Here is a 13,034-nt window from a genome sequence, read left to right as displayed (position 1 = left end):
CTGCAAGGCAGCTGCACTGCAACACCAGAAGCCCCTCTCTCCCCACCAAGGGTGTGTGTGTGTGTGTGTGTGTGTGTGTGTGTGTGTGTGTAAAACAGGTGGCTCAAGAGCACCATCTACTGGAAAGACTGGGAAAGTGCAGACCGGCAAGGCAGCTGCACTGCAACACCAGAAGCCCCTCTCTCCCCACCAAGGGTGTGTGTGTGTGTGTGTGTGTGTGTGTGTGTGTAACAGGTGGCTCAAGAGCACCATCTACTGGAAAGACTGGGAAAGTGCAGACCGGCAAGCTGCTTCTCTGCTCAGTCTCCAACAGGCTTCTGAAAAGGGGTGTACCCCCTGAGTTAGGTCCTGGCTTTGGTTTGGCTGGGAATTACTGACAAACTAAGTGCCAAAGGAGACTATTCTAGTTTGCTAATGCTGCCAGAATGCAAAACACCAGAAATGGATTGGCTTTTATAAAAGGGGGTTTATTTGGTTACACAGTTACAGTCTTAAGGCCATAAAGCGTCCAAGGTAACGCATCAACAATCGGGTACCTTCACTGGAAGATGGCCAATGGCATCCAGAAAACCTCTGTTACCTGGGAAGGCATGTGGCCGGCATCTGCTCCAAGTTCTGGTTTCAAAATGGCTTTCTCCCAGGATGTTCCTCCCTAGGCTTCAGCTGCTCAAAAATGTCACTGTCAGTTGCTCTTGGGGCATTTGTCTTCTCTTGGCTCCTCCAGAGCTAAAGTCTGCTTTCAAAGTCCATCTGCAAAATGTCTCTGTAAGCTGAAGCTCCTCTCTCAGTTCCAGTGCGTTCTTCAAAGTGTCCCTCTTGGCTGTAGTGCCTCTTCAAAACATCACTCTCAACTGCACTGAGTTCCTCCTGTTTGTCAGCTATTTATATGGCTCCAGTAGTTTAATTAGACCTACCCTAAATAGGCTGGGTAACACCTCCATGGAAATTATCCAATCAGAGTCATCACCCACAGTTGGGTGGGGCGCATCTCCACAGAAACAGTCAAAGAATTACAATCTAATCAACACTGAAACATCTGCCCACACAAGATTACATCAAAGATAATGGTGTTCTGGGGGACATAATATGTTCAAACCAGCACATTCCACCCCCTAGACCCCAAGATGACATGATCTTTCCATATACAAAATACATTCATCCCATCACAATATCACAAAACTTAAACCATTTCAGTAACAATAGTTAAGTACAAGATTCCATTTAATCAATTACAGGTGTGGTCGGTCAAAAGCAAAATTCCCCTCTGACTGTGGACCTGTAAACTTAAAACAAGTTATGTGCTTCCAATATACAAAGGAGGGACATTCAGAGGATAAACATTCCCAATGACATAAGGAGAAACTGAAAGGAAAACAGGGTTCACAGGACCAAAACAGTTCCTAAAACCTGCAGGACAAACTCCACTAGATTTCAAAGTTGAGAGTCATTTACAGAATGACATTGCATCTTTGGGTCTTGAGAGAGCGGGAGTTTAACCCTTCCTAAGGGCCTTCACGGCAGCCCTTTTCTCTCTAAACGCTGGGGTGAGTGCTCCAACATATCCACACATTGGGGAGACTATCTTCTCAGCCCCACCCTCCTCAAACATTGGGGCAGCACCTGGATTCCCTACTATCTCTGGGGCACATGCTCAACCCCTTCAGAACAGTAGGGTGGCAGCCAGGCTCTCCCCAATTCCCTGGGAATGTGCTCCACCCTCTTTGGGGCCTGGGGTGGCAAAACTCTTCCAGAGCATTGAGGCGGAAGGCCCACCCTCAACCTCTGGGGCAAACTCACCCTTTCCATGTGTGTGGGCCACTCGGCTCTCCCAGCCCAAGGCCTCTTGATTCCAGACCTCAACCTCCATGGCTATGTATTTGAAGAAATTTTTCCTTCAGTTTGTTCCTTGTCTGTCTCCTCCAGTCCCAACTGGCAGCGGCTCTGTCTGTAAAGGCTTGCAAAAATTTTGTTGCCTTCACATGAAGCACACAGTGGTCAAAGCTGTTAGACAATAGGACTTTCCACAAATCCTTTCTGCTTAACTCCTTTTCCAATCTTGGCATGTACTGAAATGACGGCTGGGTTCCATGCTTGGTTACATCCTCACGTTGGGCTGTAGCTTCTGGGGTTTCACCCCCTAGAAGTGCAGAGTTTTTCAGGCCATCAGTTTCTGGTTCTTTGAAACCAAGAGTTCAGTTCTCAGCTTATCTCTGTCTTCTCACATTTTACTATAAGCTGCAACTAAAAGCCAGGCTACTTCTATATTTTGCTTGGAGATCTCATCAGCTAAATATTCCAGGTCATCACTTTCAAATTCTGCCTTCCATCCAACACCAGGACTCAATTTTGCCAAATTCTCTGCCACTTTCAAACAAGGATCGCCTTCCTTCCAGTTTGCAACAACACATTCATCATTTCTGTTCAAGGCCTTGTCAGAAGTATCTTTAGCATCCATATTTCCACAAACAGTCTCTTCAAAGCAGTTTAGGACTTTTCTATCAAGCTCCTCATAATTCTTTCAGAATCTTCCCCTTATCCTTTTAAAAGCCACTCCAACGTGTTTGGTATTTGCAAACTCAGCAGCAAAAGCACCCCACACCTGGTACCAAAATCTGTTCTAGTTTGCTAATGCTGCCAGAATGCAAAACACCAGAAATGGATTGGCTTTTATAAAAGGGGGTTTATTTGGTTACACAGTTACAGTCTTAAGGCCATAAAGTGTCCAAGGTAATGCATCAACAATCGGGTACCTTCGCTGGGAGATGGCCAATGGTATCCGGAAAACCTCTGTTAGCTGGGAAGGCATGTGGCCAGCATCTGCTCCAAGTTCTGGTTTCAAAATGGCTTTCTCACAGGATGTTCCTCTCTAGGCTTCAGCTCCTCAAAAATGTCACTGTCAGTTGCTCTTGGGGTGTTTGTCCTCTCTTATCTTCTTGGGAGCAAAAGTCTGCTTTCAAAGGCCGTCTCCAAAATGTCTCTGTAAGCTGAAGCTCCTCTCTCAGTTCCAGTGCGTTCTTCAAAGTGTCCCTTTTGGCTGTAGCACCTCTTCAAAACGTCACTCTCAGCTGCACTGAGTTCCTCCTGTTTGTCAGCTCATTTATATGGCTCCAGTAATTTAATTAGACCTACCCTGAATGGGCGGGGTAACACCTCCATGGAAATTATCCAATCAGAGTCATCACCCACAGTTGGATGGGGCGCATCTCCACAGAAACACTCAAAGAATTACAGTCTAATCAACACTGAAACATCTGCCCACACAAGATTACATCAAAGATAATGGCGTTTTGGGGGACATAATACGTTCAAACCAGCACAGAGACCTTCAATGCAAACCCAAGCAAAAACAAAATATTAGACAAGCAAGGGAAAATAACTTTCAAAACAACCTTATCAAGATAATCAAATGCCAAGAAACCAGGAAAAAAACCACAAACCAAGAAGATATGGTCAAGCCAAATGATCAAACTAAAAAGTCAGAGGAACATAGAATTTTGAACAACTAATCAAAGATGTTCAAACAAATCTCCTAAATAACTTCAGTGAGTTGGCTAAAGACATAAAGGATATCAAAAAGACACTAGAATAGCATAAGGAAGAATTTGAAAGAACAAAGAGAAAAATAGCAGATCTTACAGAAATAAAAGCTACTGTAGATCAAATTCAAAATATTCTGGGACCACACAATAGCAGATTTGAGGAGGCAGAGGAAAGAATAAGTGCAGTAGAGGACAGACAACTGAATTCAGATGCACAATAGAACAAATGGTGAAAAAGATGGAAAATTTTTAATTAGATCTCAGGCAAATGATGGACAACATGAAGTACACAAATATAAGAATCACTGGTGTATCAGAAAGTGAAGAGAAGGGTAAAAGGTCAGGAAGATTATATAAAAGACATAAATATGCAAATCATACAAGCCCAACAAACTCCAAATAGAATAAATACAAATAGACCTACTCCAAGATATACTGATCAGGCTGTCAAATGCTGAAAGGAAGGAGAGATCCTGAAAGCAGCAAGAGAAAATTGATTCACCATATACAAGGGAAGCCACATAAGACTAAGTACTGACTACTTAACAGGCACCACTGAGATGACAAGGCAGCTGTATAATATATAAAAGATTCTGAAAGAGAAAAATTGCCAGCCAAGAATTCTTTATTCAGCAAAGCTGTCATTCAAAAGTGAGGGAGAATAAACTTTTCACAGATAAACAAAGGTTCTGAGAATTTAACAAGAGACCTCCCCTGCAAGAAATGCTAAAGGGAGATCTGTTGGCTGAAAAAAAAGACAGGAAAGAGAGACTTGGAGGAAAGTATAGAAATGATGATTATCAGTAAGGGTAAGTAAAAGGATAAAAAGAGAGAAAAATACTAGATCTGACAAATAAATCAAGAGATAACATGGTTGAAGTAAGGACAGCTTTTATAGTAGTAACACTGAATGTTAATGATTAAATCCCTAATTAAAAGACACAGATTGGCAGAATGGATAAAAAAAATATGATCCATCTGTATGCTGTTTACAAGAGACTCAATTTACACCCAAAGATATGAATAGGTTGAAAGTGAATGGGTGGAAAAAGATATTCCATGCAAGCAATAACAAAAAAAAAAAAAAAAAAAAAAAAAAGCAGGAGTAGCTATACTAACAGATAAAATAGACTTTAACTGCAAAGATGTTATGGATATTATAAGAGACAAGGAAGGACACTATATATTAATAAAGGGGGTAATTTGCCAAGAAAAAATAACAATCATAAATATTTATGCACTCAATCAAGGTGTTTCAAAGTACATGAGGCAAACTGGTAAAACTGAAGGGAGCAATAGACGTTTCTACATTAATAGTGGGAGACTTCAATACACCACTTTCTTCAATAAATAGAACTAGACAAAGAATCAATAAGGAAATAGTGAACCTAAATAATATGATAAATGAATTAGACCTAACAGACATATATACATCATTGCATCCCAAAACAGCAGGCTATACATTCTTCTCAAGGGCCCATGGAACATTCTCCAGGATAGATCACATGCTGGGGCACAAAACAGGTCTTAATAATTTTAAAAAGATTGAAATTATTCAAAGCATGTTCTCCAGTCTCATTGACATTCTCCAATCACAATGGAATAAAGTTGGAAATCAGTAACTGCCAAAGAACTGGTACTTACAGAAACATGTAGGTTAAACAATGCACTCTTAGACAATCAGTGGGTCAAAGAAGAAATTGCAAGAGAAATCAGTAAGTACTTGGAGACAAATAAAAATAAGAATACAAAATATCAAAACTTTTGGGATACAGCGAAGGCAGTGCTGAGAGGGAAATTTATAGCTCTAAACTACCTTAAAAAGGAAGAGCTATAACCAGAGGCCTAACTGACCAACTGAAGAAACTAGAGAAAGAGCAGCAAACTAATTCAAAAGCAGCTAGAAGAAAAGAAATAAAGATTAAAGCAGAAATAAATGAATTGGAGAACAACAACAAAAAAAAAACAATAGAGAGAATCAGTAAAACCAAAAGTTGTGTTCTTTGAGAAGATCAACAAGATTGGCAAACCCTTAACTAGACTGACAAAGTCAAAAAAGAGAGATGGCGTAAATAAATAAAATCAGAAATGAGAGAGGGATCATTATCACGGATCCTGAAGAGAAGTAAAACAATAGACCAGTGCTCCGCAAAAGTGCCAAGATCATGAGCACTGAGGAAGTGTCATAGATTGTAGGAGAGTAAAGAGACAGCTAAATCCAGTGTGGGATCCTGGATTTGATCCTGGACTGAGAAAAGGATTTGAGGAAAAACACATGAAATCTGAATTATGTCTGTAGCAAAAAGTGTGGTACCAATGTAACTTCTTGATTTTGATAACTGTACTGTAATTATGCAAGAGGAAACCTGGTAAAAGGTGCACAGGAATTCTCTGTACTATTTTTACAACTTTTCTGTAAATACAAAGTTATTTTAAAATAAATTTTTAAAAAGAATTTTTTTTTAAAGGCTTGTGAACACTAAATAAAGGATCAAGAATTTAATACTGGGCCTATTTTTCACAGGCATCATTCCTTCATCTAATGGCAATAGTTAGTGGTCATTAATAGCAGGAACTGTACATTATTACTGGCCAAACCCAGGACAGCTAAGAATAAAGTGTTGTTCATCTGCAATAAAATGTGGGCAATTTATACTTTGAATGATTATAAATAATCTTGCAAAAGTCAACTATCAAAATTTTAGTTTTTACACAATACAATCATGAGTCAGTGCTTAAAGAGCTAAGAACCTGTGTTTTGCCAATGATGACAGGTTTAAATTTACCTAATACCATCAGAATTTAAACATAGCATGTCAGATATTCATTCTTCTGACTCTCTGACTACTCTCATCTTGTCAGACTTTAACAGTTTTCTGACAGGCAACACCTGGCAAAATAAACCGTTTTCAAATAAATTGCAGCTCTTCCATAATGAATACAGGTTGATGCACTGCTATGCCAGGTATCTATTTTTTATTTTGAACTTGAGTTTCATCTGCTCTTGAGAGGCCTGCCTTTGAGATAGCTAAAGATCAGCAATGTCAAGATTATTACCCATGATTTGATTCACACAAAACAAAAAACACGAGTAAAATAACCTAGGATTCACAGTACTTTATCATTCACAATCAGTGCTATGGCTTATTCACTTTTGCTTCTCACCTCAGTGAGTAACTGCACAATCAAAATTAATAAGAAGAAATTTGGCTATTTCTTGGTTTTTAATACAATCATTCATATGAAAAATAGACATTTCTTTCTATTGTACTACACTTGTGCAAAATAATTTTTGTTTTCCACAAAGGTTATGAAATGTCATAAAAATGTCTAATGCATCTGGTTCAAGAATCCAATTCTTCCTTCACATATTTCTGCATGTGTTCACAGAATCCCCTTGACTTCAAAGGAAGCTTTTCAAGAGGAAAAGAAGATACAGACAGGAATAGAGGCCATAAATTTTTAGTAGTCCTTTTCTAAGGCCATTTTAATAATAGCACCATTGGAATATCTCAGAGACCAAAAATACCACAAATGATATTAATGACTCCACATTTTAGAGAGATTTATGCTTTCAAAAGTTTTTTCTGGGTACAGAAGTAATATATCTTCCCTCAATTTAGAACATGTGAACATTTTCTTTAAGGAAAACTTAAAGAACAAAACTTAAATCACTTTTTAATCCACTATTTAGGGAGAGCAAAGCTAAACAAAAAAGTTTAACAGTGGCTGTTTCCTTCCAGGCTTTTTATCTGTGCATATATTTATATAAATATTTATATACAGATATTTTGTAATCATACAATGAACACAATTTTGTATCTTTTCTCAATTAGTCTTTCAAAAGACTGCATTAGTCTATCAAAACATCATTTCTAATGGCTGAAAATTACATGTAGATTTACACTTTAAAAATATACTCCTTACATTATCTCATTTGATTCTTGTTCTATTCAAAGCTAAGTTAAAGGTGTGGAAACACTAATCTGTTGTGGAAGTTCTACATCTTGAAACAATCCACATTTAATAGTTGATTAACTTCAAGAATCATTTTATTTATTCATGACTGTCACTGAAACAATGGTAGAGGTTTAAGACATCTTTTCTTCAGCATTTATGGTGAGTTAATGCCTTAAACTTCCTTGTATAATCACTAGTGAGCTCTAGTTTGTTTTTCTTTTCTCTTTGATTGCCTAGTCTTATAAAAACCTCAACTCTTGAGTTTGGGATGGGGGAAGTTTGGTTCTAAGGCTTAGTTATTTTAGTAGCATTGGTTTCAATATGCAGTAATCAATCAGCAATATTTTAGTGGTTCTGCAGAATCAAACCCTCAAACTCAAGGGAGAGGAGTATTTGAGGGATTTACCTAATTTTGAATAGATTCTAACCTAATACTGCTGCCTGAAATTTAAAAATAACAATTGCAAAGTTGTTTCATTATTAATGCCCTTTCCTGTATATTATCTCCTTTTTCCTTACAAGAATTTTGTGAGGCCCACTTCAATGAGGAAAACTGAAGCTCAGAAAGTTAAGCAATTTACGGATTAGAAAAATAAGTTGAACTTAAATCTTGGTTTTCATAATTAATTTCATCGGCTTTACCTTGGTTTCATAATCACGAGCAATAGATTTTTTCCAAGTCTTGAAGTCAATCCAATCCTCCCCCCACCCCCACTCATTTTGCTGAAGAAAATAAGCCTTGAGAGAGTAAGAGACTTGTCGCATCACAAAACTAGTAAATGGCAGACAAAGCTCTTGACCTCTGGCTTCCTAATCTCCAATCTAGTCCTTTTTCCAACACAGCAGTTACAACACGAAATTCTCACGTTATGACAACGAATATGCAAGGACGCCAGGAAATCACTTGATAATCACAGATACTCAAGTTTCTTTCTAGATCTCAGAAGATGTTTCCCCAGATAATGTATATCAAAGTGCCTACCGCTAACATTGCACTTTGATGATGCTCAGTAAATGTCTCAATGAGGGAAAATAATTTTTTCCTTTTTTGCCATGCGTATAAAACTCCGAATACTGATTTCATGCTTTCAGCACAAGAGCAAAAGTAACAACAGAGCTGCCACGCCCAGGGTAGGACAATGCAGTTTGGCAGCTCACTGTCATTCTTTCACAGACCCTACTAGATACAAAACTACTTTAGATAATGAAGAGGACCTGGGTGAAACATGTACTAACAGTTCCTCAAGTCCTACGCTGCCAGAGGAAGGACGTCAAGCAGCTGCACCAACCTAAACTGCCCAATTCCTAACAAGACGTCTTCTCTAATTCCTCAAATGGCCCCTTAGCTTGCACTCAGGGAAAGAAGTGTAAAGCAATGGGCGGACAGCAGTAGAATGACAGGGTCTCTAGTCTCTTAATTTCTCGTAAGGAACTGGCTTCTCGCGTTGCCGGGCAACAGTGGCTGAGCAGCAATCTCCCCGCGAACGTCGGCGGCCACACAGGCAGGCGAGCGCGCGTCCCTCCCACTAAGGGACCGTGACGTCATCACGCATTCTTGCAACGTCGCCGCGTTCCGAGTAAGAGGGTAGTCTTAGGTTAGACGACCCTAGTAGAGAAGCGGCTCTGTTTCCTCCCGGAGAAGGCGGAAGAGAGCAACCGATGGAGGGAAGGAAGAGAAATGAAAAGGACCTGACGGGATGGGAGGCCGGCGTGAGAGGGCCGTCTTCGGTTACCTGAGGAGCGGGAGCAGCTTCGGTTCCTTTATGAATTGCCCGGATGAAGCTCCAGCACCCACGCGCTTTCCGCATTAAGTGCAGCGCCATCTTGAGAAGGGAGGAGCCGGCTTGTGTTAGGTGACGTCTGCTTCGGGAGCCAGTCCCAGTCTCGCGGCTCCTTTTGCTTGCTGCGCATGCTCCTGTCCTAGGGGTGGGCCGCTGTGTAGCCCTTAAGGGGCTGCTGTTTTTACAGAGCATTGAGGGCTGAAAAGGGATGGGGCTTGACTTGAGTGTTTTCCCTGAAGATGTACTCTAAAGCTGTTCTCAGGCGTTTCGAAGAGAAAAACTCCTTTAGAGAGATTAGAGTAGCGCTTTAGACTGAGAGGAAAATCAAGTAGGTTTTCTTTTTCATCCTAGCCTTTTAGAGGCAGCATTTTAAGTTTCTCTAGGTATGAAGGTCCCCTAGTCCTTTTGGAGGGCAAGAAGTAACCTAGACCCCTATAGCTTCATTAAATCATTCGGTCTGCAAATGTTGTTGAACCCTGCCATGTGCTAGACACTGAAGGTACAAAAATTAGAAAGACACATATCTTTCCTTCAATAAATGTACTCCAGCCTGATGGGGTAGCAAGTAAATAAACGAGGTATTGTTTTAGGGTTATGATAGAAACAAACACCCCGTTGGGAGGGAGGGTGAGTCAGGGGTGGGGTCTAGGGAAAAAGGTGCTACCTGATCGCAGAAAATGTTCTGTTTTAATACAGGGAAGGGTTAATACAGTTTTGCTTCGTTAAATGTCTCCCACACATTTAAGAATCTATTGGTAGAAATAACCGAGAGAGATTCCTCAGACTTACATTAGGTGTTTTGTTGCATTCATCTTTTGAGCACATACTGAAAATTACCAGATTTGGGTAGGGGTCGGTAATGAAGTGGAGGTAGGAGATAACTTGAATAACAGGTGCCCGTAGTCTTGTGGGGAAATCTAGTAGAGAGGCGACGGCAAAACTCGTAAGTTAAAACCATTCAATAAAATTTAGTAAGCGTGGTACAAAGTACTGGTGAAGTTCAAGCATAATTGGTGTAATTTAGAAGTGAGCAGGAGAGAAGGGATTGTAAGGATGAGGAATGGGGAAAAAAAAAAAAAAAACCCTAAGTTAATCAGTTTCCTTTTTAAACAAAATGATCAGTTCGGTTTTGGCTCTATTAAATTTGAGGTGCTTGTCGTTATCCAAATGTGCTGCCCATCAGATCGTTAATATATACATAGGCCTGGAGCTCAGGAGAGAGCTCTGAATTACAAAAGAGATGGTAATTGAAACCAAGGAAAGTTTTGAGAGCACCAGGAAGAGTTTGTGGAATAAAATGGGTCAGAGGATGGAAGTAAAAGGAGTCGCCAATGGATGTTGGAGAGCCCAAAGAATATGGTATTACCAAAGACCAGAGAAGACTTTGCTAGCGAAAGTGATGATTGATTTTTATAAAAATATAGTATGCCTTGTAAACATGCAGTACTATAAATGCCTTAAATGTTTCGCACTCATATATAGCACAAAGCATTGTAATACGTTAATACAATATTCATTAGATTATATGATCCTAGGAATTAGCAAGATTAGACTTCTGACACCCTCAGACATCCAGATGACAAGATGAAATGTAATTGAACTCCAGTGCCACAGAAAGCTGTCCAAGGGCCTGCTTACTTTATTCCTCAGACAGTAGTTCTTCACCTTTTATCTGCAAAGACTTACGTGACTGATAATATTTTCTTGGGAGATAATTCTAAGACATTTCCATTGAAGAAGTTATATTAGGACATAAGTCTACACACTTCAGTGCCTGTTTTTTTAAGTAAATCATTTGTAAGCTTTAAGACTTGATAAGAAGTAATACACTGTGTTTCCCACCACACTCAGCGAGGTTGGCCAACTGTATTTTATTTCGTTTCCCCTAGCACCTGGTATAGTGCCTTGTGCAGAGGAGCCACATCTTTTGAATTTCATTTTGAGTTTGACAAATTATGCAGCTGTCAGAGATTGAGATGCTTTAAATAGCCAGAAGAGACAGCTGACAGCACAAAAAAAGGAGAACCTATTAAAAGTAAACTAATTCTGCCTGCTTTTGTACTTTTTCACAATAGCTTTCTGAAACCTTTTGATGTTGGGAAAGGTATCACTAAAAACTCTCTATCTTTTAAGAAGAGCAGTATATTCAGCTTATTTTAACAAGTATTTTAAATAATGGAAAGCCTGATTCATCAGGAAAAGATTGTATGGTATTTAGTGTATCTCAAAGAAAACTGTATGGTACACTTTTGGACTATTTCTATGCAAAATGGATAAAATGAAAAGGTTTGGTTTATGTAGGAGTAGGTTTGGTTGTGTGGAAAATTCAGAATACTTTGTACTCCAACAATGTTGGTTAAATGAAGCACCACTGTCTTTAATGGCAGTATTTTTCTACCACTAAAAGCTCATTTGCATAAGCTACAGAACTTTAGTAAAATGAGATATAAATGTATTGAAAACAGACCTTAGATTATATTTATGATTAGGAACTTTTATAGTTGTATACTTATGCACTTTATGTCTGCATATGTTCATGCTTACAATTTTGGCCACTTGTTTAAAATTTGGTTCCTCATCAACACTTTTATTTTATGGTAAATTCTGGTAATTTTGCTCTGTCCTTAACACTCCCTGCAAATCCCATCTTGCTAGAGTCAGCAGATTAAAACCAGACTGGCAGTTGTGGAATGGTTTCTATTGCAACCATGTGTGTCAGAAGAAAGGATTGTGTTTCCTTGTCCAAGAACATCAAGGGGAACCTCCACCTCTGCAGACACACCTCTATTCCTCAGTAATGGAGTTTATACCTAGTTAGATTTAAATGGGATAAGGAAAGAGTTTAAACCCATTCTTAGCTCTAGTAGTATAATCAGCCCTCAAGTCTCAAAGTATCCAATTTTGTTTCTCTAATTTAATTGTAGGTGTCAGGTTGGTAATAGATGCTGATCAAGGTAATGGAGAGTTACTGTACACATTTATTCACTTAAAAGAAGAATTTGGCAGACTGCAAAGACTAGATGGCATCTGTGTTCAAAACATACTTAAAGCACAATCCATTCACCTTTGACCTTTCATTTATATTGAATATGTTTTTCAAATATGGAGGAGATTCCACAATGAAAGCAAACCGTTTTCTTCACAACTCAGTGCAGCTAGTTTTCTGGCCATGCCATATGATCCTGGATCCATTATAAGAAACCCAAATCAAAGTGAGGCAGATTCTCCCTTTGAATGAGGTAACTTCCAAGAATCATTAAAGTATGTGGGAAACCATAATAATGATTTGGAGAGTGTTCTTTTTCACCTTTGGCGTAACTTCAGTCCACTCCCACATTTTATAATTGAACAAACTTGTCAAGAGATACTAAGTACCGTGACCAAAATCATATGAGTAAAAGCAGGAATAGAAAGAGCCTCCGTTTCCAGACTAGTGTTCTACTTTAAGTGTCACCACTGTAAAGCTGAAGAGGCTAGGGCTAGGGCTGGTTCAAGTGAAAGAAGGTCTCGTAAAGGTACAATTTTGTGTCAGTCTTCAAAATCCACGTAAGTATATGACCAATTTTTAAAGGATTGATGCTCATAGCTCCCTATACCAATCTTAAAAGCTGCTGTCTTTCTATCCTCAGTAGTTTTGGTGGGAGTGCAAGTTATAGCATTTACATAGTATAAGGACAGTAATCAGAAGTTTTTTCTTTGGGAAGACTACTTAGGGGATTTAAGGGGTGGTGACATCACCATCATTTTCTTTCTG

The 13,034-nt window shown here is 39.2% G+C and overlaps 1 protein-coding gene across 1 annotated transcript in view; it reads right to left on the bottom strand.

Moving 5' to 3' along the window:
• The window catches only part of WARS2 (tryptophanyl tRNA synthetase 2, mitochondrial), a 120,848-nt gene extending 111,516 nt beyond the window's left edge, over window positions 1–9,332 (bottom strand). Inside the window, exon 1 of the mRNA XM_037826255.1 lies at window positions 9,233–9,332. Within this exon, the coding sequence (XP_037682183.1) occupies window positions 9,233–9,322 (90 nt within the window). The 5' untranslated portion in view covers window positions 9,323–9,332. The remainder of the gene's footprint in view (window positions 1–9,232) is intronic.
• Window positions 9,333–13,034: the final 3,702 nt, after the last annotated feature.

Source organism: Choloepus didactylus, chromosome 2 (genome assembly GCF_015220235.1).
Source record: "Choloepus didactylus isolate mChoDid1 chromosome 2, mChoDid1.pri, whole genome shotgun sequence".
Taxonomy (NCBI): domain Eukaryota; kingdom Metazoa; phylum Chordata; class Mammalia; order Pilosa; family Megalonychidae; genus Choloepus; species Choloepus didactylus.
Note: the sequence above shows the minus strand (reverse complement) of the source record. Positions and strands in the feature narration are given on the sequence as shown.